Below are 24,743 nucleotides of genomic sequence, written 5' to 3' on the forward strand. Positions count from 1 at the left end.
TTCCTACGCTTCACACTGGTTCCTGATAATTTATTTTTAATCTAACCAAATTAACAGTGCTGTGCTGTTCTGTGACTAATTCTAGTGTTATTCCTGCTGCACAGCAGAATGAGCATTCCAGTCCTGGAGAAGATGCAAGTAAGTTATCATGACATTGATTTGTAGTCACTATAAGATAAATGTAAACTACTTTATATGGCTGTTATCATTTGTAGAGTACCACAAATCACACACCCAATCCTTATTTTAACTGCTTTTAATTTTATATAGTGGCAATAGAGCATTAAATACAAAACTTGAAACCAAAATTAACTTTTAAAAAGGTGTCTTAAAGGCATTTAAAAGAACACAAAGATTCAACGGCCTATCAGTAAGACTGAAGGCTTGAGCTTTTTGGAAGGACATGACATTGTGTACATATTAACACCATTTCAAGCTTCACGACAGGAAACATCCTCCTTGATCGTACAATCTACATTCCAGTTCTAAGCAGCAAAGCTTCAGCCATCTGCAGTGACCTCCTCAGAGACATTCAGCTGTCTCTATTTAAGAAGTGCTGCTTTTTTTTCCTTTTCCTAGAAAACAGAAGCTCTAAGAGGCACTTGTACTTGTTCCAGCAGCCAGATCAACCCAGAATGCTGGAACAGCCGGACGCAGCGTCTTCTATGCTCCTCTACAGCCAGAGCAAACCTTGGCTTCATCTAAGTGTGCAGTAGAGCTGTAGCTCTGGTTCCTACAGAGCTTTTTTTCAAAATGAATTTTACTTGTATCTTGAGCCCTTCCTACCTCTGTAGCTGGGGAGGTCAGCCCAGGCGGCTGGTTGATAATCTACCTCTCTCTGTACAGGTCTGGCACCAGAAACAGCTGCCCCTGGAAAGCGGGTGATGTGCAACAGCTTCTACTGTCTCTTCCCCACAAATGGGATCAGGAGGGCTTGTGCAGTCCCCTGCTGCCACAAACCCATCTGGGGGTAAAAAGGTGCCCATGAGCATCTCTTGGCACAGCTGAGGTGAGCAATAGACTTTTGGCAACTTGCACCCCCCAGTACTCGATTTTTACACCAATTAAAGTTAACACATACTCTGACATAAATTATTTTATGCTGCTGCTATCTGCTAGTTATTTCAAATCCATTGGACTACCTATTTACAGAGGCTCCCACAGCGTGATTTACTTGTCATGCACTCTTTATGTTTTCCAAGATCACAAGTAGGTTTTTATCTTACCCTCGCAAGCTCATTTAAACAAGAAAAAAACAACTACCACCCTGCACAAAAATGTGCTGCTACTTAAAATGTCTCATACCAGGTGACCTCTGCAGCAGATTTAAGTTCTCACTTCCTTTCAGTAGGAAGCAGAATGCATTCAGGTTTTCTTTGGGCTAAAAACCTGCTAAAATTAAGTTTAAAAGAAATACTTACACCTGAAAAATTCAGTATCAAACTAAACATTGTAGTGCAAGTTACAGTTAGAGCTCAAATAACTGATATTAACTTAAGGGTGTATCACTAGCATTATTAACATGTACACAATTTTTAAGGTGGTCAGTTATACACAAAGAATGTTGTATATATAACTTAGTGTTAATAACCTAAAACCACCACATAGGTTTGAGTAGAAAGCCAGGTTTCAATACAAAATTAATACCTGAGTATAATGGTCAAATTTATTCCCCTTGATAAATCACATAGAAACATGTTTAGTGCCTCAATTCTACATCTTGCATTAGTTTTTTTCCTGTGTTATAAGAGACCACTCAGTACTAGTGCTACTTGCAACATAAAAGATTTCAGACAAAACAGCTCAACAGTCTTTCATGTAGTCATCTTAATACATTAAGATTTCTCAATTAAAGTCTTCATTTTCCCAGTAGACTTCAGCATGTGTGGTCCAAACTGAGAAAGAAACCAGAAACACATTCAGATTGCTTTCACCAGAAACCTAGCTGAACTATTATCCATCCGAGTTGTAAGTAAATCTAGAACTTGGGCAGAGATGGTTTCCTTTATCGAACTCCTCCTTTGCCTGTGGATTTCACCCGCTTTGTAGCCACAAATCAAAGGGAAACTTGTGTCCGCAATGAGCTGAAATCTCCCCGAGGAGGCAGGTAACCATCGGCCAGGGCAGCTCTGACCAGAGATGGTTCCTCTACCCCAGCACGAGAAGCAGACACACACAACTGTCTTTGGAAGCTGACAACCAATCGCTCTAGTGGCAGTTCAACGAAATTTCTGTTCTTACTCTCTCCTGCATTTTTGTGCAAGTCCTTTTAAAAGCTGTATCCTACAAGGATATCATACAAGGACTGATGTAGCAAGTTACATATTGGTGACAGATGCTTATTAGCTCATTACAGATGAACATTCTATCATTTACCAACTCAAATCCTTCAATTTTCTTAGCTCTTGAGGACTTGATGATCCTCAACTGAAAAGACAGACTGTAAATTTCAAAATTGGAAAGTCATGAAAAACCCATGGGTGAATAAACTATTGCCAACTCACGTCCTTTGCCTTAAAGCCCCAGAGACATTGGGGAAGAAGCGATTAATGCTTGGGCATTATTTATAACCTTTTAGTCATGAAGACCAGCCTGAACGTTACAGGAATATACGTTAAAGGCCTAAGCCAGAAGGTAAGTAAGTAACATGAATAACCTGAAGTACTCGGAAGTCCTGACATTTGCGGCTTGGGAATCTTACTTTTTCCTCAAAGTGCAGCCAGCTCTTAGAGTTTTATGCATATTTTTCCAAAAGCACAAAGGAAAAAAGAACTCTTTACTCTTCTTCTCTGGTTCTTATAGCACAAGCTTTCAAGGATTGCTTACTAACAAAGCTGACCTGGTTTTTGTGTATTGCTAGAAACTTGCATCTTGAACATTCACAGCTTAAAATCCACTTTATTTCACATTTATTTGAAATTGAACTAACTAGAAGCCGTTAATTTGTACTATGATGTGGATTTTAAATATAATTTCATTTTAACATTCTCACAGTATAAAGAAACTGCTTCTATTTACTCAGCGTTTCCAGTTAGTCCCTACACCAAGACCCAGCAGGCAGTCTGAACAATTTGCTTTCTGCAGTCCTTGGAACGGCTGATGTGGTTCAGGATCTTGCTTTAAAGTGCCACATGCGCTATGGGAATGAGCACTGGTTGGTAACAGCAGGTAAACTCAGTTCAGATTTGATTCTGGTATAAGCCCTTAGGAATTGAGTTTACAGAATATCACATGTTTCTAGCAGCAGAAACTATTTTTATTTAAAAAAAATAAGAAAACTCTAAGAGGGCTTTCTAAACCTAGGCCCAAAAGAGTTCACAGCCTTAAGAGTTGATACTAAAAACACACAACTGCCACAAATCCTGGCATTTCAGCTGTACTTCTTAGGGTCTTGTGGACAGGGATGCTAACTCGTAGGTATTTGCACCATGTTGGCAGAAAGACATACACTGGCTTTCACAAAAACTAGGATTTATTCCAAACCTGTTCAGAATCACAATACTCACCAGCACTACCTCAGTCTTTGTCTTTGTTTCAGTCTTTGGAATCACTTTTTCCGTTTCACTTTGGCTATCGCTTCGGTATCGATATGCAAACTTCTTTTTGAGTGCTTCTGCTATTAATGCTGCAGGATCCGCAGGGTCAGCCGCTTTACATTTTGTACCTTCTGAAGACCTAGAAAAGAAAGTAAGTAGCATTAACATAGGCCAAAACACACCTCTAGAATTTGTGAATGCATTTAATTCTGTTTGCCAGATGTTACATCAGCACCTGTCTCACCTTGAAGTAGTGCTGAGTCATAGAAACAAATAATTAATGCAAATGTTAACACATTGATATTTATTTATATTTATTACCTTTTCACTGAGCGTAGTTTCACGCTGTTCATGTCTTTGAGGATTTCTAGCATGTTTGGTATTTCAGGCTTCTTTGGCCCATTTTCTGCCAGATTCTGTCCAGAGTTCGTTTTTTTGTTTCTCCTTTCTTTAATGAGCTCGACAGCAGACACACTCGGTTGTAGACCTGGGGGAGGGAGCGGTGGCGGAGGAGGTGGTGGTGGTGGTGGAGGAGCAACAGGGACAGCAGCTGAAGCAACCGGACTCGACCCACCTACAAATAAAGGATGCATTACACATCAGTTTACCTGTAAAACCCCTTTGTATCTCACAGATGCTCAGGTGAGAATATGACTTCAATAGCTTCAATTGCCTCCCCTCTGCCACCTTTAGATTATCATGTAACTTCTTCATTCCTAAAACATGTAAGTAGACTCAACTGAAAAGCCACCCAAAAATCCTTCTCAAAGAGTGAGAACCGTTGTTTGTATTTCCAGTTCAAATTCTAGGTGCCTTCACATCTTTACTTCAATGGCATGGATGTCACAATGTCTTTTAGTTATGTTCTGATTTTAAAGTTATCAGCAATTCATTTTCTTCTGAGAGGCAGGTACTGAGCTGGAAGTCATATACAATCTGCCATGGGAGCAGTTTCTTCCTGCTGATCATGACAAATAAAGAAATTACTATACAAGATTTTAAAATATAAATTATAGAACTCAAATTAAGGTTTTTTTTAGGCCAGCTAAACATCTACTTGAAGAGAGAGTATTCTCCAGATAATCTTGATTTCAAGTTCCCTGTGCTGTTTAGGTAAAAATTGATGTTATAATAGCAGTAAGAACTTGACAAATAAATGAAGAAGCCTCTGTTCAAATGCCCCTTTAAAAAAATCAGCAAAACCAGATGAAACCAGAGTTTTGAGGCTTGGACTATATAGCGTGTCCACTCTACGTACATTTATGTATACACACACAGTGTCATTACCAGATTCTACCAGAAGAGGGAGGTAAAGATGATAAAAACAAGTCGAAATTTAATTTTCTTAAGAAACAGAGGTAGAGGGAAAGCTAGGAAAAATAACTAGTTATTTCACAAAATCCGCATAAAAATTACAATTCAAGAGTAAAACCATGTGATCATTAAAACTACTTAATATTTTTACAGATGAACAGTTAAGGAAAAATAAAGTAATTGCTATCAGTTTACAGACAAAAACTAAAAAAGGGCATCTGAAGCAGGAGAGTGTGATTTTATACATAAATGTAGGCAAAACTGTACTTGCTAAGTGACCTTTGGAAAGAAGAGTGAAAACCAAATGGCTGGCATCTCCAGTCGATAAGGGCCACCTGCCCCTAATCTCTGGCAATGGATTGGAAGGATTGGAAGGCAGTCAGAGGTGAGGGAAAGAGGAGGAAGAAACTCAGGAGAATGAAGAATTACGCTGTTTACTACTAGAAACAGTGCACCGCTTTTGGTTCCATCTATACAATGTGTCTGATCCCAGAGAGGATTCCAGTAAACAATCTCATTTTCTGTTATTTGTTTCATAAACTTGAGATGTATATTACATATTCCAAAAGTGTAATTAGCATCTTGTATGATTACTTCATGATGAGAGAGCTTATTTCATTACTGGATGGGAAGATTTAAGTGTTAGCAATTAAGTTACATTCTTTTAGTTTAGCTTAATCCATCACGTTTATCATGAGCTTTGCTCTGAAAGCCATTTAAATCTTCTTTGCACATCCACAGATTCAAAATTCTGGCAGACACAAACATTAAGACTTTTGGAAAACTAGAAAATACAGAAAATCTGGCAGGTCTCTTGTCTTCAAGACCTGTTCTGTATCCCTTGGTTATTGTGCTATGTCTGTCTACCAAAACAATGCAGAGAAGTGTTCAGTGTTGCAGTATCTCACAAAAAATAAATAAGCAGGTTATTAATTATAAAAGGCACAAATTCATTAACCAATTTATGCTAAGAGTACAGCAAATTTAATACCTATTGTCAGGTTCTGTTGTTCTTGCAAGATTACAATTTTGGCTATTTGTGCTCTTAAGGTGGCTAGTTCATTCTCTAGAGCGCTGATCTTCTGCAGAGCTTCTTCATTTGCCGTCACTGTGCTCCTGGACACTGGTTCTTCTTCCAGGTTTTGAAAGGACGTCTGTCTGCATGGGAACTTTACAGAATGATGTAGTTCACCTGAAACAGACTGGGCTGGTTTTGACCAAACTTCTGACCTGCAACAAAATACCACAAGATTCCATCTTAAAAGGCTTTGTTATAGATAAAAACTAATGTGCTGTTACAAATCAACCAGGAGTACCAGTTGAAGGCCTCACTTCAAAATTGGCGTTACACAAATCACTTCCACCAAGACATTATATAGCTTAAATAGAACAAGAGCTTTACCTCCTTTCTGTTTGCATCATGAGCTGTATTTCTTCTCTTCCCCTAGCCAACTTTTTCTGGAATTCTTCATTTCAGAAGAAAAAAGGAATACATTCCCTCTTACTCCAAATGTATTTCTTTGCCTCATACCTGTTGTATTTTTTTGTTAGAAGTAAATTTGTGGGTTTTGTTTTGTTTTCCCCACAAATGGCATTTTTCCCCCCTGGGCTGCAAATAGTCACTTTGAAGAAGAAGGAAGAGTTTCTTAGTTCCACAGCACATTTTTGTACTTTCTGTACTTCTGAAGAGACAGTGCTCCATTTTAGCGGTTTTGGGAATACGGAGTATGTGAAACAGCTTAGTGGTGCAGAGGCTGCTTATCAGTAAATGGGAAAGGGTCTTATACCTACTCGTCTAACACAATAAATAAAACTATAGAGAAGAAAACTTCATACAGTTTTAAAGAGTCCATAAGCTTCCCACCTCTTTCACACAAGAGCAAGAAAATAAAACTGTTGCTTTCTGTTATTACCCACCAAAGCTCAAGCAAAGTTAAACACTGAGGCATTACAGAGCTTCTGCAGTCTAATAAGCATTTATAAAAAGGCTATATTCACTGAAGACATCAACACTTTTAAGCAGTTTCTCTCAAGTAGAATTGATAAGGATTAATGACAATAGATTATCATAAACATTGTAACTCAAAAAACTTCAATCCTCTTTAACTTCTATCCCAAAACTTGAGGATTCCATTATTTATTCAAACATAAAAGAACAGTGGCTAGTGACAGGACTTTTCAAAATGTGTAGAGTGACTCCAGACTAATACAGCCCCATCCTTCTGGATACACAGGTTAAGAAACTATGGGTGTGCATGATGTTGTATCTGCAGTTGTGCTAGACTTAAAGCAAGAACCAAGACTTAAGTCTAGAACAAAGCTTCTGATCACCTTCATCCAAGATTAGACACACATGCAAGTCTTCCACAACACTGGCAGAAAACATCAACGCAACCTGCAGAAAGTTGGAACAGAGAGCAACTAAAGCTGAGAACTGGATGCTTCCTATAGCAGCCACCTTCTTGCTCTCCCCAAGTACATAAGGTGTAAGGAGCCAGTGGTCACTTTGCTCTTTAAAACCTGCCTTCTAGAAACTCTTCAGTGGAGCAGAATAACTAAAAAGCAAAGGGTAGTTTCAGCTCAGAGTAGTAACAGTGTTTTAAACAAATGTCTTGACTGGAATCTAACACTGTGAAAAAATATTGTCACTAGTGCTTTGACTACAACTAGGTGGAAAATTATTTGTCATTTAGTTGCTTCCTCTATAAAAATGCATTAGCAGAAAAAATTATGTCTGCAAGACCATTTACTGAATTATACAGTGAATATATATTTAACAGTAACACCTATGTGATCTTGTCAAAACAGGGAATACCAAATGCCTTGAAAACACCTAACGTGTGCTAGCTCCACTATATAACACTGTGTGAAGATGTAATAAACGGTGCATGTTGGAATACTCATATTTGTTAAGTAATTCACTCACCATACTCCATTATAAGCCATTTGCCTTAAGGTCACTACATATCTGCAGGATTGTTTTAGTCCCATCCCACACCCATCTGTCCCCCTTCCCCCTTCCCAAGCAGACATCTCAGCAAATATGCAAGTCCTATGTCTTTCATAACAGGTTCTTTGAAGCAACAGAAAGATATTCTCCTTGTTATCTCCATTATACATAACAGCTTTACAGTTCAATCCTTAATCTAAACGCTTCTGCGCAAGCAAAAGTGGTACTGGCCAGTTAATTTCCTTCATATCAAATACACCCTACAAACAGTGTTTCCCAAACAAGCTTGGTTTCTGTGATTCCCCTCTGAGTTTGGGAAATTAATGTGGCAGCGCCAGAATGTTTGTTATGCAAAGCTTCACTGTGGCAAGTCATGTTGGAGAGCATCTAGGTCGTTACTAACCTATTTTGTGCTTTGAAATTAAGACCAGTATCCTCCAGTAATCTCTGAAGCCAACAATCTGTGCCTTTCTCTGGAAGGTTAGTTTATTTAGAAGAAAAACTTCCTCTGCTCTGCGGAACTGTAGCCTTGTTTCTGGCTAGTCTGAGCAGTAATTTGGGTGGGCTGAACAGAGACAATCACTTCAGCCAACCAGTCTCACGCAGTTACAGCTCTGTGTAGTTCTCTTGGTCCAACACAGCAGCACCTATCCCATCATTCAGACACAGGTGCTCATGTGCTTCCCTGCCAGTTTTCATTATTAAGATTAAAGATGAAATATAAACCATAATTTTTTGTCTTTTGCAGACTGCAGAGCCTTAACCAGAAAGGTGAATAACACCGTGCCAATTATTGGATTGTAAGAATGACCACTGTTGTTAATTAGGAAGCTGTACAGTACACCACCCCATGTTAATGAAAACCTCAGGAGAAGTGGAAAGGAATCAGTGTAAACAATTGTGCTGTATCACAGCAGATGTTTTTGTGGGGACAAGGTTGCCTGAAGCCTTCAAATGCCACTTTTTGCAATAAATAAGTACATAAAAAACAGTCTTCCTTGTATAAAACCAACCTCCTATATGTTCTCAAACCAGTCTTTCTTTCATAATCCTGTTAATCTAAGCTCTGCTACTTCTCTCTCAAACCCTACCTGTTTTATCACTCTTTCCCTGTCTCTTCTCCCAGCATTTGAGTGCTGTTAATTGCAATGCACAGGAGATTCTCATTAGAGACATGCTGGGTTTCTTCCTGTCAGTTCAGAAGTTCAAAGAGAAGATTTGTGGAGCATACCTGAGCCTTGTAGAAACTTCACCTTCTTCTTGAGCAACCCATCCCACATCTGCAAAGGAGGCCACTGCATCTTCTCTAACTTGATTAAGATGGTTTCCTTCTGTGGCATGAGAAGTGAGCTGAATTTTAAAGAGAAGATTGAAGGTGTTACAGTCAGTATTCTCAGCCCATGTCACAGTTATTTTACCTATTTTTAGTGAGGCTACACATAACTATTAACACATACATGAACAAAACACATCTATAGACTTAGCACACTTATTTCTGTCCTGGGCTTGGTCCAGAACCTTTGCACTGCCTTCGAACAACTATTCAGTCTAGTCTATTGAACGCTTTACAGAAACTATTTATTTTTTAAGTATCATAGCTAACTACATATACTATCACATGACACTACTGAACACTAAAAATCCAATGCAAATTGTTACCTTAAAGACAAACAAACATCAACATTCTCAAGTAGTTTGCTATATTAAGTCAAATAATGTTTTAAAGTTATATTCATGACCAGTAGTTAAAAAAGAAATTAAGGTTACTAATACTTCTTAAGTATTTTGCTCTGATTTAGTATTATTTTAAAACTGAAATTCTGTTGGAAGTGTTTCCCTTCCCTTCCAAGTTCCAGAATTTCTGTACAAGAATTAAGGTGTGCATATTACGCAGGTTAAAAAAAAAAGCCATTTCTACTAGCTCAGTAATCACAAAGATTTCGAGTGAGAGGTAGGGTGCAATCGTAACAGAATACACTAACAATCTCATTTACAACACGCCAAACAAAGTGACCGTTTCCCAGCATGGTTCTGCCATTAGCTTTATAGCTGTCTGAAGCCAAAGGTGAGCAAGGCTCCAGAGACTGGAACCATCCTCAGACTAACAGTTAAGTGACCTGAATTTGAAAAATTGCTTGGACCATCAATACATGCTCTATAGCCACACCTACACAAAATGGTTTCAAATCAACTTTGAAATACTGCCTGCTTCCCCGGGTTAGACGAGGGCATGTGTTCTCAGTCACTGGAGCAGCCTACGCTCAGTATCTCAGCAGGTAAAACTACTGAAACATCTTCCTGTAATTTCTCCTAGTCAGTCCTGAATTACTTATTTCCAATGCAACTATCCCACCTCTTCTGCTTGTCTTACATACAATCCATGGGCCAAACTTCACGAGTTGTTGTAGCTGTTTAAGTGCTGCCTGCTGGCAAAAATGGTGGCAGTAGGTAAGAGTCTATGAAGACAACTGATCAAGCCTGTCAGCACTTAGGACAATTTTCAAGGCAACTCACCTCTGTAAGAGGAAACTATTATGTAGCGGCAACTATAAAATGTTTGCATTAACTTGGATTTGTAGCAGACCTATCACAGTGGGACTTGCAGGCTGGATGAAACAAAACTACTTCTGAAGAACATCCACAGGTATTTTACTTGTAGCCTTTGATACACAAGTCCCAGGAAGACAGAAGTTGTGGGTTTAGGGTTGGTTTTTTTCCCCCAGAAGTTGTTACAAACAGCTTTGGAAATCAGTATTAGCCATCTTCACCTCACACTCTCACAACCTGTATGTGAGCCTTTATCACGGCTCCCAGGAGTGTGTATTGGCACCATCAGATCATTTGGAAACAACAGGGTTTTTTCCAGGTAGCATCAGCACAGATGGTAATATGTTTATCACATTAACAGTTGTGCCTAATACCATCACAGTCTGCCTCTCTTTAAAACAGTCTAGAGAATACTATATTGCATGTTAGGATTTTCATAGTTTGAGGCTTCCTTGGCTTTTTTCTTTTTTTAAATAAAAAGAAATTTTCATGACCACAGCATCTGTATTAATGTTAATGGAATTTTTAAAAAACCTTATTACATTAGCCAATTCTTGCAGGTGATACAGATTCTCCTGATGGCAATGGCCACATGAGGAACTATTACCATGGAAAGATCGAAGGCACATTTAAATAGAGGCGCTATACGTACTTGCATCAAAAATAATTTTATAAATCAACACTAAGGAATGCATTTACCACTGCCAGGTTCCCTGCACTGTGAGATAAATAACTTCTAATCCAACATTTAGTAGCAAACCTTCTGTTATACTGTGATGCAAGTTTCCTCTTACTTTTTAATTCATATTTCTATGTAAACAGAATCTGCTTGTTACCCCATATACAGATGTTTCCTTTCTCCATCCCTAAAAACAACAAGGCCTTCCACAGCAGTGGATTTCAATTTTCAAGTTAATGCAAGATTTTTACTTTATTTTAAGGGTTAAAAGCCAATACTGATCTCTTAAAACCTTTGCCTGTTTGTAGAATTACGCTTAACCAACTGTGTGACTACCATGTCCCTCCAGCCAATCTCAGCTGAAGAAAACCTGGACAACTGCTCTGCCGGCACCTGAATTGGAGAACAGAGAGCTGAAAACAGAGGCTTCATTCTACTAAATGGCAGGAACTGAACAAAACAGTGAGAGTAGCCTGCTTTATTCTTCCTCTGTTGCACCCTCTGCTTCTTACTTCCCAGGCTTTTTTGTCTATTACAGTGTGCACACACTCCTGTGGGCTTTACACCCATTACTCCCCAGATTTCTGAAGAAAAGCCTCCACATCCTGTATTGTTTTGATGTAATATAATTGTAGCATTTCTCCAGTTGGAAGGAACCCATAAGAATCATCAAATGCAACTCCAAAATAGGCAGCCCTGCCAGTGTTTCCGCCCGGTTTCGAACCGGGGACCTTTCGCGTGTTAGGCGAATGTGATAACCACTACACTACGGAAACGCTGCTGCTACACAAGCAAAAGCAGCATCGCTACTTTTTTTTTTTCCTCCGAGAAGTGGAAGGTAGAACAAATACTTTTATACTTATAAGGACAAAATAAAAACTCTAATTTCAAATTACTAATACAGATAGATATTAAACATTTGGAAATACTACTTCAAGTAAGACAAACTTGCTCTGATTTTTCAAATTAGCCCAGTAAACTCTGATACTTGCTACACGCACACCAATTCTTTTAAAGACTTCTAGTGAGTTATCCGATTACCATCAGACAGATGCATAGGACTGGAACAGAGATGCTGTGGCTGAATGATACTCTCTTGAGAGACAGTGCTGTAGCTTTAGTTTAATCTACCTAGGCTACATTGGTAAGTTAAACTTTATTTTCTCCACAAGACAGACCTAAAAAATATACGAAAGAACTATATGAACCATTTTCACTTGTTCATGCCATATAGAGTATATAAGGTAAACTCTGCCACTCCTGAGTACATAAGCAGCATCTAGCAATTAATTTAAATGTTGACTACGGCAAGATCCATAGAGATGGATACTACAACAGTCAGTAGACCCCAAAAATCAAAATGTTAGGCTACTAATTTTCAAACTAAATGAACAAAAGCATGCTAGAAGCAAGAATGAACATAACAGAGATATTATTTCAAAGGAAAATTAAGACCTGTGGAATGTTTTGTTGCTCTCAGATAAAGTTAGAAACACTGATGACATACATGCACCCTCAGATGAGGCAAGTAAGGTTTGCTTTGTTTTTTAAATAAAGTGACTTACAGCAAGGTTCAGTGCATGGTCCTTTCATAATATAGCTAAAGCTGGCAAGAAAGAAAGAGGAAGAGACAGCTATAGGAAAGTATCAGTTGCAACAGCATAAAAACGATCAAGACCAGTATTGAACTTCGCTACCTAATCTTAACGCTGAGATAAAGACAGAAAAAACAGATGTTAGCATCACACTTTTACATCTTCAGCAGTTTATATATTAAAATAGTTTAAAGCCTGCATAAACCATATAAATGTTAATGTGTTTCAAGGCTCAAAGTTTGAAATTCATATTTCTATTTCAATCAACTCTGACAGTGGTACTTATACTTTTAGGATCCTTTCCTTTCGTCTAACAGAAGATGAATGTTTATACTTGGTGTGCATAAAATCTAAGCAAGCTGACTGAATGTCTCTTTAAGAGGAAAAAAAAAAGGCAAATATTTTATTTATTCTAACACAGAATTCTGACAAAAACACACATTTTTATTTCAGCACTAAAAATATTCAGGAACAGATTCCCTAGATGTACCTTACAGCTCTTTTCAAGTATATAAACCAGTAATGTCTTTTTTTCTGTACCACATTAAGAGAAGGCAGCATTTGGCTGTCTGCAAATGAGCATCATGTTCCCTTGTATGGCCTTTACTGTACAGAAAATCAGCCACATTATAGGACTTCACTTCTTTTCAAATCTGAGGCACACAGATCCTTATTGCTGGCATAAATACTATTAATTATATATCCACAAGTTCAAATCCACCATGTGCTTTTGTTGTCCTTCTCACCTGCACAAATCCCCACCCCCACAATGTATATATATTTTTTTTTAAGTTTTCCCAAGCCACTGATAGAGGGAGATGACTGATCCCCTAGTTTCTAAATGCAATTATTTGAGAGGGGAAAAATGTTAGCATGGCTTTTACTATTACACCAAAAAGGATTCTATGGTAATCTGAACTCTCTGATTTTGCTGCTATAATTTCAATATTGATCATAGGTTTTATGCGGAATAAAGAAATCTATTTAAACTGTGAAAATTTTAGCTGTGTGGAAATTACCTTGTCTTACTGTAAGTGATGATTCCCACCTTTCATCTTTATGTTCCCCTCCCTTGCTTGGCCCAAGAAATGTTCCTCTCAGCTTGAGTTTCAAACACTAAATTTCTCCAGTTCTATATCCACCCCCTATCCCCAACACACATGCAGTTGAAGAGAATATGTGTAACAGCTTCCATTTTCCCATCTGTTCCTGAAAGACTTGTTATAAAAAGCAAGGGTTTTCTCCTCCTTAAGTTTTTGCCCTCGGTCTTTACCCTCTCACTATATGCAGTTGAAGTTAAAAGCAAACAAGTCAGAAAGCTCCACAGATTTGATGTTACTCTTTCACCTATACAGTGCTAGCCTTGTATTTAAAACAAAAGCAAACAGGATACTCTTGTTATCTTGTTACTAATTTTTTACTTTCTGTTTATTTTCCCGAATATTTTTCAGTAACACTGCTCATCTTTACATGTCTCTTAGGCCTAGCTTCTAAGTACTGTTTATAGAACTGTTTCAAACATTTTTGTCTTTTATGAATACATATTTTTTCCAATAATAACTTTTTAATACTGTATTGCCTCATTTTAGAGTTGCAATTTTCCCTAGGAAAAAAAAAAATCATTTCAAGTTTCAATATGCTGTGTGTTACTGCAACATAGATTCAGGTTTTACCCAGTACAGAAACTGAAGAATCCCTATTTAGAATAAATCTGAACTGGATGTGGGAAGAACTGAAGCAAACTAATTCTCCTATGTGCCCAGTTTATCATATTCTACTTTTCCAAATCCTCTAGTCATTTATTTAAACAAACTGCTTATTTGCTTAAAATCTTTTGATGTAAGAGCAAATCCTTTCCTTATCAGTATAGTGAAGGGAGTATTTTAAACTGTTGAGAACACATACCTGAAACTGAACTCTTGGACACTGTATAAGAGAGAGGTTAGTGCCAATTTTTCTTACAATACTTCGAGATGAACCATAAGGCTTGCTTGACCAAAGCACCTAGATGGGAAGCAAAAAGAAGCCACCTGTTAGATAATTGATTTTTCTATCAAATTGGAATAGATTTCCTTTTTCTTTCCATACTACACTTGTACTAACTGTATTGAAAGTTATTTCTTTAATACTAGAATTGAATATAATATATATACACTGAAATTTTTATCAGTGAACACGCTATACCCAAATTGGCACAAAATCTGGTTTTGTCATTACAATATAGCTAGGGCTGTTTAAGACAGCCTTTGCATTAAGTCCAAATTCAAAGCAACAAACTGGGTAACACAGAAAGATTCAAGAATAAGCAGCATCTTCAAAAGTATAATTTATCTATTTTCAAGACAATAAAGGACCTGCATGGGGTCAGACACCTCTTTTTAAGGGGTTTCAAGAAAAGCCACTCAATCATGAAAAATGCAAAGTTATGTAATACCACATTTCCCATAATATCTTTTTTTTTTAAACTAATTTCATTTTTTCTCTTCTAATACAGGAATAGTGTCTGCCAGTCTTAATAAAAATAAGTATCAGCTAGCATAAGCATGAAAATGAAACTGTGAAATTTAACAGTACAGGAAAAATAAATTGATGAGAATGAAATTTTGTCCAAAAAACATACATTCACCTAGAGAAAATTGCATTCAGCACCTCACCACACCTGACTTCATTGGAACTGTTTCTACTACGATTCAGATTTCTCCTATGATGTTTCAACAGGGAATTTATTTGCTTTCTTTTGTTGTACTTAACGATGGGAACGTTTGCTCTACAATTTTCCATAGTTGTATGAAACAAGACTTTAACCCCAGGAGAATACTACAAAATGAGCCAGAACAGAAGAAAAAACAAACAAACAAAAACCAAACACAAACCAACAAAAAACAGAGAAAAGTGGGAAAGACTTCAGCACAGGGAAATGCAACAAAAACAACGCAACAATTAGAACACTGTAGGATAATTTAAAATACTTGGCCACTGTTATGGCTGTAGAAATGAATTTACTACTCAGCTCTCTGTTTTTAAAGGCTTATAGCTTCAAGCAAACTCAATACCCTGTTAGAAGGTTGCCCAATAAAGAAAGCTTAGATACAATCCAGGCTATTAATACTGAAACAGCCCTCATCTGGGATGGCTGTATTCTCTGTGTGATCAGTAGTGCAGCTGGGGGAGTTTCACAACACACAGCTGTATAATATTTTGATGTACTAAGCAAAGATCACTACTCTCATGTTCTGTTAAAGAGAAAAATTTATGCTCCATGGCATTTATCCCTAGATTACATTATCTCAGAAACTTCACACAAACATTTTGCCTATTTCTAAACAAGTATCTTTCCTTCCTCTGGCTTTACTGGTATGTAGATATTTCTACAAAACAGAAGTGTACTGCGCATATGCTATGCTAGATCTTCACATCAAAGCTGCAACTTTGCCATTAATCCACTGAGATCCATTTTTTCCTTTCTATGACACAGATATTCTCTTGCTTAATCAGCTGCTAAGTTTGAACACAAATTTGTTCAGTGCAGAGTACTCTACTGATCCTGCGTTTTGGATGCCCCAAAGAAAGACCTCACATTTGTGACTATCACATTACTGTTTTTCTGTATGTCTGAGTAAATAGCAGGTAGATGAAGAGCCTTCAAGAAAAAGTCACTGACAGCACCACAGTAATACAGCCTCACTATTTAAAACAGATTCTGACATTAGAAGCAGAAGTGCTGGTGATAGCCTCAATGTTGCATTGGAAAAAATATTACTAGTCAAGGGAAGGCTTAATCAATTACAGAAGTACTTCCACAACAGCAAGAGAGGCTAGACTACATGCTGCATTACCAACATAAGCACAGTGCATTTTAAACAAGTGGCAAAACGTGTTTAGTGATTGCACAGACCACAGACAAGATGTTGACTAGCACCCAGATTCTCAAAAATATTTGCTGGCCAAATGCCCTTGGGGTTGTTCAACAACCGTGGTTTGGTGCACCAAAACTTTTAATGACTTAGTTTTGGTAACTCAATATATGCTTGGACAGTATTTTCAGAAATCTGCATGCAAACTGTGCCATGAGGTATGTAAATAAACTCAGCACACTACTCAGCTGAGCTCCTAAGACTCAGGATTGCTCTACCCAAGTTCACACAACTTCTTGTTGACTCGAAGCACTGGCAGAGCAAGTCTACAAAATATTACTTAGTCACACCCTCTTATTGCATCAGTATTTTGCTGTTGTCCAGAGCAGCTGACATTTGGAAATGTAATTGCGTTATCACAAGCTTCATAGAAGAAGAGGATGGGGAGAAACACATTAAAAACTTGTCTCCCCCCACATTTAGGCTGAAAGATGTTGCTGACAATGACCACAGTAACACCCATGGTAGTCCAGCACATCCTCATACTTTGAATTTTCAAAGTTAAATTGCATGAAATCTCAGATCCAAGTTCGAATAAAATCCTAAAATGCAGATTCTTGTTGGTAATTTTAATTTGCAATGCATAAACATTTTGGTCTCCGTAAATTCCCCAAGACTGATGAAAGGTTTTACCACAAAATCCAGAGTAAGAACAGCCCTTCTATGTGCTGCACATCACTGTTAACGATTTCCCCATTGTTAAAACAAAATATTTTGACATCTTACAGGGATTGATGTTAATACTTGTACTCAAAATACCCTCCTAAAAGTCCCAGTGACAAAGCAGTTGATGTTTAATAGTCTCTCTCTCTCTGCTAAGCACTCAAAGAAAACTCTACATACACTTTCCTCCAAGAGGAGAGCTATGCATGCACATTCATCCATTTCCCCAATAAAGAAGACAGCTGCGTTGCTCTCTGGTACTGCAACACTTTCAAGAGAGGTAAATATAGTACAATTATCACCATCTCAGTTTCCTGAGGCTTTTCACATCTCCAAGATAAGAGCAAAGAAATAAGATTATTCCTGCAACTTCAAGAGACACATGGAAGTCCAGCATGAAAAGCAGCGTTTACAATGTAAACAGTTTGTTATTAGAGCTAGAAAGAGCTGAATGGTATTTTTAACACATATACTAGTCAATAGTTCAGTGTCCAACTAGTAAACTTCATACTTTCTCAGCAATGCAAAATCATACAAGTATTGAGTATACTCAAAGTGTTCTCCTGGAATAAGATGAAGAAAGATAAGCAAAAGAAAAAGATAAGCACAAACTAAAATACATGAAGAGTTTTCTATACTTGATTTCTGAAAACATGAAAGAAGTTTGAAACACTTACTGATTCCATGTTTAATCCAACTTGTTCAAAAGCCATCCTAATTAAGCGCTTAAGCCAGCAAATCATTTGGAATGGAAAAAGCCTTTCCAAACTTGGATTTAAGCCTTCCAAACCTACAGGGCTGCGGAGGTTCCATAGTACTTCTGAAATGAGAAAGATAAGAACTTTACATGCATGTTGTGGAACATATACAGAAGTAAACTGTTACATGTACTCCTGTAAAAAAAAACAAGCTTTAGTAACAGTGACTGAAAACAAGGCATGTTAGGTGACAACAATTCCTTGTACTGCAGAGCATGGGCATTCATAAGACATTTACTTCATACTGATGACAAAGATTTTTAGGAGTGTCATTTTTAAGAAATCAAAGCTCTTGCAAAGTTAATGATTCAAAAGCCTAGGATATGATTGCTCACTTGAGCTTAGGCAGATGATGGTGTTCAACAACTCCAAAGGAGCACCAAACACTACAGAATGTCTGCAGCTGGGGACTAGCACTAAGATTAAAGGGCCATACTCCTATATAAAACTCAATTCTCTGCAGGAGCAAACTACAGAAAGCTGATCACCTCTCTTCATTCACATTCTCTGACAGCTTTGTTGTTTCCTCCTTTTTCCCACAACTGAGGACAGAAATGAAACATGGAAAAATCATTCATGAAAAAAAAAATTACAGGAAATAGCGTAGACATGGGACCTGAAAACATTCAAGCAATTTATAAAGTTGGACAGATTTCAAATTGCATCTATTTATATGCACTACCGTTCACTTAAATCACAATGTTTTTATTGCTCCCCAAGTGAAAGTATCAGTTTTTCTTTAACCGCCTTCTACACCAGTCATAACCAAAAAGTGTATACCACCCAATACAAAAAGGAAGCCATAGATATAAGTTTACGTTTGTTTTGTGTATCAGGCTAGAAACAACACTCTGTTGAATCACCCTGAACAACATATTTGTAGCATGAACAACAGTGTTGCTGAAGCCACTAAGTATATATACAGTGATGACTAAAGCAACGGAGCAGCAAGGAACTGGTACTTGGGAAGTTTGAAAGTCAGGATGCGGAAAAGCTGTTTCAAAGAGCCCACAAGCACTACAGTTAAACCGTCACTGTTTCCATTACAAATGCTTTTTTCAACAGTTTACAGATCCTTAGTAATAACTGGCTTCTTGTGGAAACTTGGCAGGAACAGTGCAACTTGACAGTTATATTTTTTTAGACAGGCTTAAAAAAATAAAAAGTTGATATTAGATGCTCATCACCACAGAAAGGCAATCCACTTCCTAACAGGATTTTATTTTGTTTCTGAATAAAGTAGGAAGAAACTACTAATCTATCAGGTAAAGGAGGAATAAATATATTTAAAAAAAAAAAAAAAAAAAGGTAAACTAGCCACTAGCAGATTAGAATGGCAACTGCAACTGTTCTAAGAAAAACAATAGGGAAGATTAGGGGCACCTCCCAAACTGCCTTGCATATAAGCTACAGTCATACATAATAAATAAATAAGTCATGGGCTTGTTTATGAAAAGCTGGAAAAGTCTATTAGGGAAGCATTACCATATACTTGGTCTATTCTTCCTGTTACTTTTCCCTTAAACAAGTCACCAGACTATTTGGATTTTTGATCACATGCTGTATTTTAAAAACAGGAAGAATCCCAGTCTTTCTACATGCTCCATATTAGATTGGGCATCATATCTGGCACTGCAGGCAGGCAGTGACATAAAAGAGACAGGAATGCTCCTTTAAAAGTGGAAACCTGTTCCAACAATGTGTTACATATGATGCACTCCGCCTCATTCCAAAGTTCAGGATTGTTGAACATGCAGTGTGGAAATCAAAGAGAAGAAAAATGGAAGCTGTGTCCAGAGATTCAAAAAAAAAAGAGGAAAAAAAGGTAGAGACTGTATTGCTGGGCAACTGCAAGGGCAGAGCTGGATGGGAAAGGCAAGTGATAGGAATACAAAGGGATGACTATATCCTGATATGTTGCTTTTTAACAGATGGCCAGGTCATTAAAAATCCCAAGATGTAGTCAGAGTTATGTTTTGTTTCAGGAAATGAAGAAATGGTATTACTTTGTTTCTGGTCAACTGGGAGGACTGAGTCTTTAATAACACACAATTTGGACGGAAGTAAAAGGAGAGTGTTAGTGGAAAGAGAGTGTTAGAACTTCCTCTGAGGAATTATTAGGGCAGGTGGTCTAGAAAGTTTTCATGAACTCAAGAAACTGAGGGGCAAAGAGCTAAAGGCTCATGACACAAAACCTGGCAAGATAACCTATTAAAGGCACAAAAGCAGATGCAGAAAAAAAGTAGCATAATATTATGATGACAAAGTAGTATAAATATGAAGCAGTAAGTTAAAAAATGCTAAGGTGCAAAATGGGTTCCAGCTAATACAGGCATAAAAAAATCCTATGTGTATTCAGAATAAGCAGGAGATGAGAGATACATCCACGATCTAACAGGAGAGGAAAGAAAAAAAATGAGTGACAAAGCTAGTCAGTATATTATGTGTTTTTATTTGAAGACAGTAGAAAAGAGACAGATGTTAGAACGGGCTACAGAAAACTCAAAAAAATTTAAGCATCCAGGACAACAGTGTCTAACAAAATTCACCTTGAATGGCTCAGAAATTAGACAAAGCAATTTCTGAAATATTAGTGATTACTTTTAGAAACTTGTTCAATGAAATCCAGAAGACCCAGGAATAAAAGGAGCATGATGACACAAAGCATTGGGAACAGCCTAAAATACTTAGCCTGCCTAAAAATATTTAGGTGACCTTTTATAATTCAAGGTTCCAAGACCTTGATGACTTAACAGAAAAGACCATTCATTCTACAAAGTAACTACTTAAGTAAGATGATTATTTATAGTTCACATTATAAATCTTGTTTCTTCTGTAGCCTAAATACTTAAAGTACCTAAGACTGGGGTCATCGACTCTTTGCTCTTGTTAATGACCAGTTATCTGCTTTTGTGGAGGACAGTAACAGAATTCCATCTGTAGGAGTGCAGCTGGATTAGTTTCCTTAGCTCCTGGCACTAAGGAAAACCACCATGTTTTAACAACCACTAGCTAACTTGTTATCTAAAAGGATATATGTTTCTAAGTATATCAGCTTGATATTTTTATGAGATATATTTGTTTTCCAGAGTAATCCCCAGACAAATGTGATACTGCTTTATTCCAGACTAGATTGCTCTATACCTTTCTTCATAAATCTCAGTTATTTCACAATTACTTTATGTGCCAAGAACAGAAAAGGTTCATTCCAAATGAAACTGCTGGAGAGTAAGAATGAAAATATCAGCAAATTTTTCTCTCATGCTCTCTATATACACCAATTTCAGAAGCAGGAGTTAAATGTTTATTGTTTTTAGTAACTTGGAATAATACCTCTTCTGAAATACTGATGCTTGCTTCATTTATCCTCCATCTTCTTTATGCTAGCTATACTAAAAATAATAGTAGTTTAGCTCCGCTAAAGCTTTCACAACTCCATTACTACAATAGAAGACCCTGAATGATAGTAATATCCTATAAAACATGGTCCTTCTGCTGTGCTTAAGCAAAACTACAACAATAAGCAGTCATAGGCAAGATTCTCAAAAGAGGTCTGAAGACTAATAAAGCAAAGAACTGCATTTCACTGTGGGGTTGGAATTTCATGGGTTCTTCATTTACAAAATTCTACTTACATAGAAATTAGCAATGCTGAAGAACCTTCCTTCTGATATGGAAATACACAGGAATTCCCAGGTTCAGAAATTAGGAGATCTACATTTCTGAGTCTTGGGATTCTCACTTTAGCCTCCTTGAACTCTCTTTTGCCCTCAGTTTTCCCAACCATCTTTGCAGGTTTCATTCAATACTGTTGTATCAAATATCAGTCTACAAAAATGAGAGATAATACCACTCATACATTACAAAACGTTCATGAAATAAATATAAAGGCTCTGGAGGCATACCTCTAAGTTAACATGAAATGGAGCCCTTTGCCAGGCTCTCTAGTGACTCATACATGTGAAAGATGAAAAGAAAGAAAAATCAGATGCAATTGCTTTCAAATTGAAATTTTTCTATGTGTATTTTCCAATGTTGCATTTGTCCAAGTCCAAGTTTCAAATTACAAGTTCTCACTCTTAAAAAGAAATATGACATTTGTAGTTTTTTTACTAAACAAAGTTTCATTCATGTAAGACCCACACAAAAATAAAAGAGAATGACTTAATGGGCTTGATGCAGCAGATCAGCCTTAACAAAGAATAAACAAATGCATGAGATCTGAAAAATTAAACATCTAGTCTTTAAACTGGAAGGGTATGTATAACATAAAAAGAACAAAATTTACAAAGCAGCATGGTTTCAAAGGAATACCAACCACACCAAAAATCACACATAAAAAGACCAGGTTCCTCCTTATTTTAGCAGGAAAGTAGGGCATGCATATCTTCAGTCTTTAAGACTGACACATGACCCAAGCTCATCTAATGAAATTCTATCCGTAACAAAACATATTAAAGAAGTAATAAAGCTTATCTAAGCTAGCATCAGCATGAAATCTAAAGCAAGAACTGAAAATAATACATACTTGCAAGAGAAACTGTTAAAGCTTTCTTAAAAATATAGCCCGGTCATATACATCTCTAAGTGCAAAACCATATTCATCACATCTTACTCATGTTACCACATCTTGCCAACTAAGGATGAAGAACAAAAAATCCCTGCTTCAACACTACTGTAATCAAAAGCCTTTGCTCAGCAGAGTTTATATATACACTGTGCAATATGACACCATGTAAATGAAATCCTTCAACATCTCTAAACCATACAGTATTCTACTACACAGACATAACCACATACCTACACTTCCCTGCCAGGCATACAAACCTCCCTAGTCATTGCTGTGAATACTTATGCTCTATCTTTGAGAAACAAGAGCATGCAAATGTTATTAACAAAAGGGTATATTTGACTGAAAAAAGCATTTTAGATGTTCTATTTTTTTCCCCCAACATCTCTTTTTGTAACAATGCTGAGTTACTACACACAGCGACTGGATTTCAGCTAGTGACCTCTGCGAAGAAAATTATTTTGATTCAGTGACAGTCCACTGAAACTTTTAGAGCAGATGTGCAGAAAGCTCAGTTCCCTTCTTTTTTCCTTATCACCCACATAAAAAGCAGTGGGTATCAGAAGATAGAATTATTTATTTTCCATTTAGTCTCTTCAAGTCTTGTCTTCACAAGAGCTAGAGGACTATGTCTACGAACAGCATGTAAATATTGTCTTGCTGACACCATCAGAGATCAATGCACTACGGCTGATGTCAGCATTCAAACTCTACTCATTCAGTATTTGGAATTTCGACAGCTTGTTAAACAAAACAAAACCAAGCACCTAGCAAGTTATTTATTTATGACAATTGCAGAAGAACCTGTGCACAGCAGCAGTATCACCAAAGGTATAAAAAGTAAGCACCATAACTTCACAGAAAAGAAAAAAAAAGCACCAGACCCCTTAAGACCTCCTTTTCCCTCTACTCACTGCCAATATATTTAAAAACCTCCTTAACAAACTTCCATGAAACTCCTCCAGATTATCTTTCATTTACATGATTTCCCACCACCTGTCCCTCCCATAACAGCAACCTAAGAGGGTTCAGTTTGCTCAGCTTGCCTGCAGAAACGGCTGCTTCGACCCCAACGCCCCGAGCCGTTTCCACGCTGCTCTGCTCCTCCGGAGAGGCGACACAAAGACGGCATCTTCGCAAGGCCATTGCCTGCCCGGCACCTGCCCTGCCCCGGATAGGCGCTCGGCGCTGCCCTCAGCGGCCTGTACCCGCTTCCAGTCTCGCAGCGCCCCTGCCTCCCCTCAGCACCGAGCTCCCGAGGACACACCTCACAGTAGGACAACCCCCCACCACCAGCAGCCTCCCACACACACAGCGCTCCCGGTGCCGCTAAGGCCCCGTCTTGCCCGGAGGAGAGAAGCGCTGCCCGGGCCGGCCCGCGGGGCAGGCGGGGAGAGGCGTGCTACGCGCAGCAGCCTGCAGGCCCAGGTCGCGATCTCCCTCACGCGTCTCCCCTCACTCGGGACGGGGCGCGACGAGAGGGGCTACCCAGGAAGCAAGGGAGGCCCACGGGCCGCCTCGGGGAAGGGGCCGCCACCCGCCCCGCCGCCCGCGCCTCACCCGCCGTCCGCCGCGGCCGCGCTCTCTCACCCGCTTCTTCCACCTCGGCTCGCGACCCCCTCCAGCAGCCAATCCGCAGCCGCTCCGGCACCACCTCGACCAATAAGCCACCGCGCCCGCGGAAGGCGGGACCTCGAGCGCCCTTCCACAGGGCTGCGGCGCGGTGACCTACCCGGCAGCCACCGGGTCCGGAGGACACGGGTGAAACCGCCCCCCGCCACGACCGCCGGGTCACGTGATCGGCCCTCTCCAATAAGGCGGGGCCGGGGGAAGCCGTTAGCAGTTGGGCAGCGGCCGAGGCGGAGGTGTGAACGCGTGTCCCGCGGGCACTGGAGCAGCGGCGCTGCCTGGTCATTGCCGGCTCGGCCGCGGCTGTGCCTGCCCGGAGCAGCCTCCTCTGGGGCGCGGCAGTTGCCAGCGCTGGAAGAGCTCCGAGCCTGGCCGGGGGAGGGGAGAGTTTCCCGGGACTACTGCGGAGACCCCGCAGTGGCTAGCGGGGCCGTGTGGTGTGGGCGGCGGTGCGGCACCACCGCTGGCTTTGTGAGCGGCGGCGGCTGTGCCCTGTTAAAGCGTGCGGGGAAGGGTCCGAGGCAGGAGGGGATGGTGTGGGACCGGCGGGACCGGGCTGCAGGGGTACCAGCCTTCTCGGGAGAAGTT

The 24,743-nt window shown here is 39.0% G+C and overlaps 1 protein-coding gene across 3 annotated transcripts; it reads right to left on the reverse strand.

Moving 5' to 3' along the window:
* Nucleotides 1–241: 241 nt before the first annotated feature.
* On the reverse strand, nt 242–24,243 carry MTFR1 (mitochondrial fission regulator 1). 3 transcript variants are annotated; one of them, XM_082046233.1, is made up of 8 exons: nt 24,117–24,243; nt 17,876–18,018; nt 14,527–14,625; nt 9,032–9,150; nt 5,842–6,080; nt 3,858–4,110; nt 3,507–3,675; nt 242–1,895 (listed from the first exon to the last, which is right to left on the reverse strand). In XM_082046233.1, the coding sequence occupies exons 2-8, from the start codon at nt 17,939–17,941 to the stop codon at nt 1,836–1,838; spliced, it is 1,005 nt and encodes a 334-aa protein (XP_081902359.1). In that variant the 5' UTR covers nt 17,942–18,018; nt 24,117–24,243; the 3' UTR covers nt 242–1,835. The 3 variants fall into 3 exon arrangements, with proteins under 3 accessions (XP_081902359.1, XP_081902360.1, XP_081902358.1); XM_082046234.1 differs by having other exon boundaries at nt 24,087–24,167; XM_082046232.1 differs by lacking the exon at nt 24,117–24,243 and adding an exon at nt 23,573–23,740.
* Between the last annotated feature and the right edge of the window lie 500 nt (nt 24,244–24,743).

This window comes from Streptopelia decaocto, assembly GCF_964273445.1.
Source record: "Streptopelia decaocto genome assembly, chromosome: 2".
Taxonomy (NCBI): Eukaryota; Metazoa; Chordata; class Aves; order Columbiformes; family Columbidae; genus Streptopelia; species Streptopelia decaocto.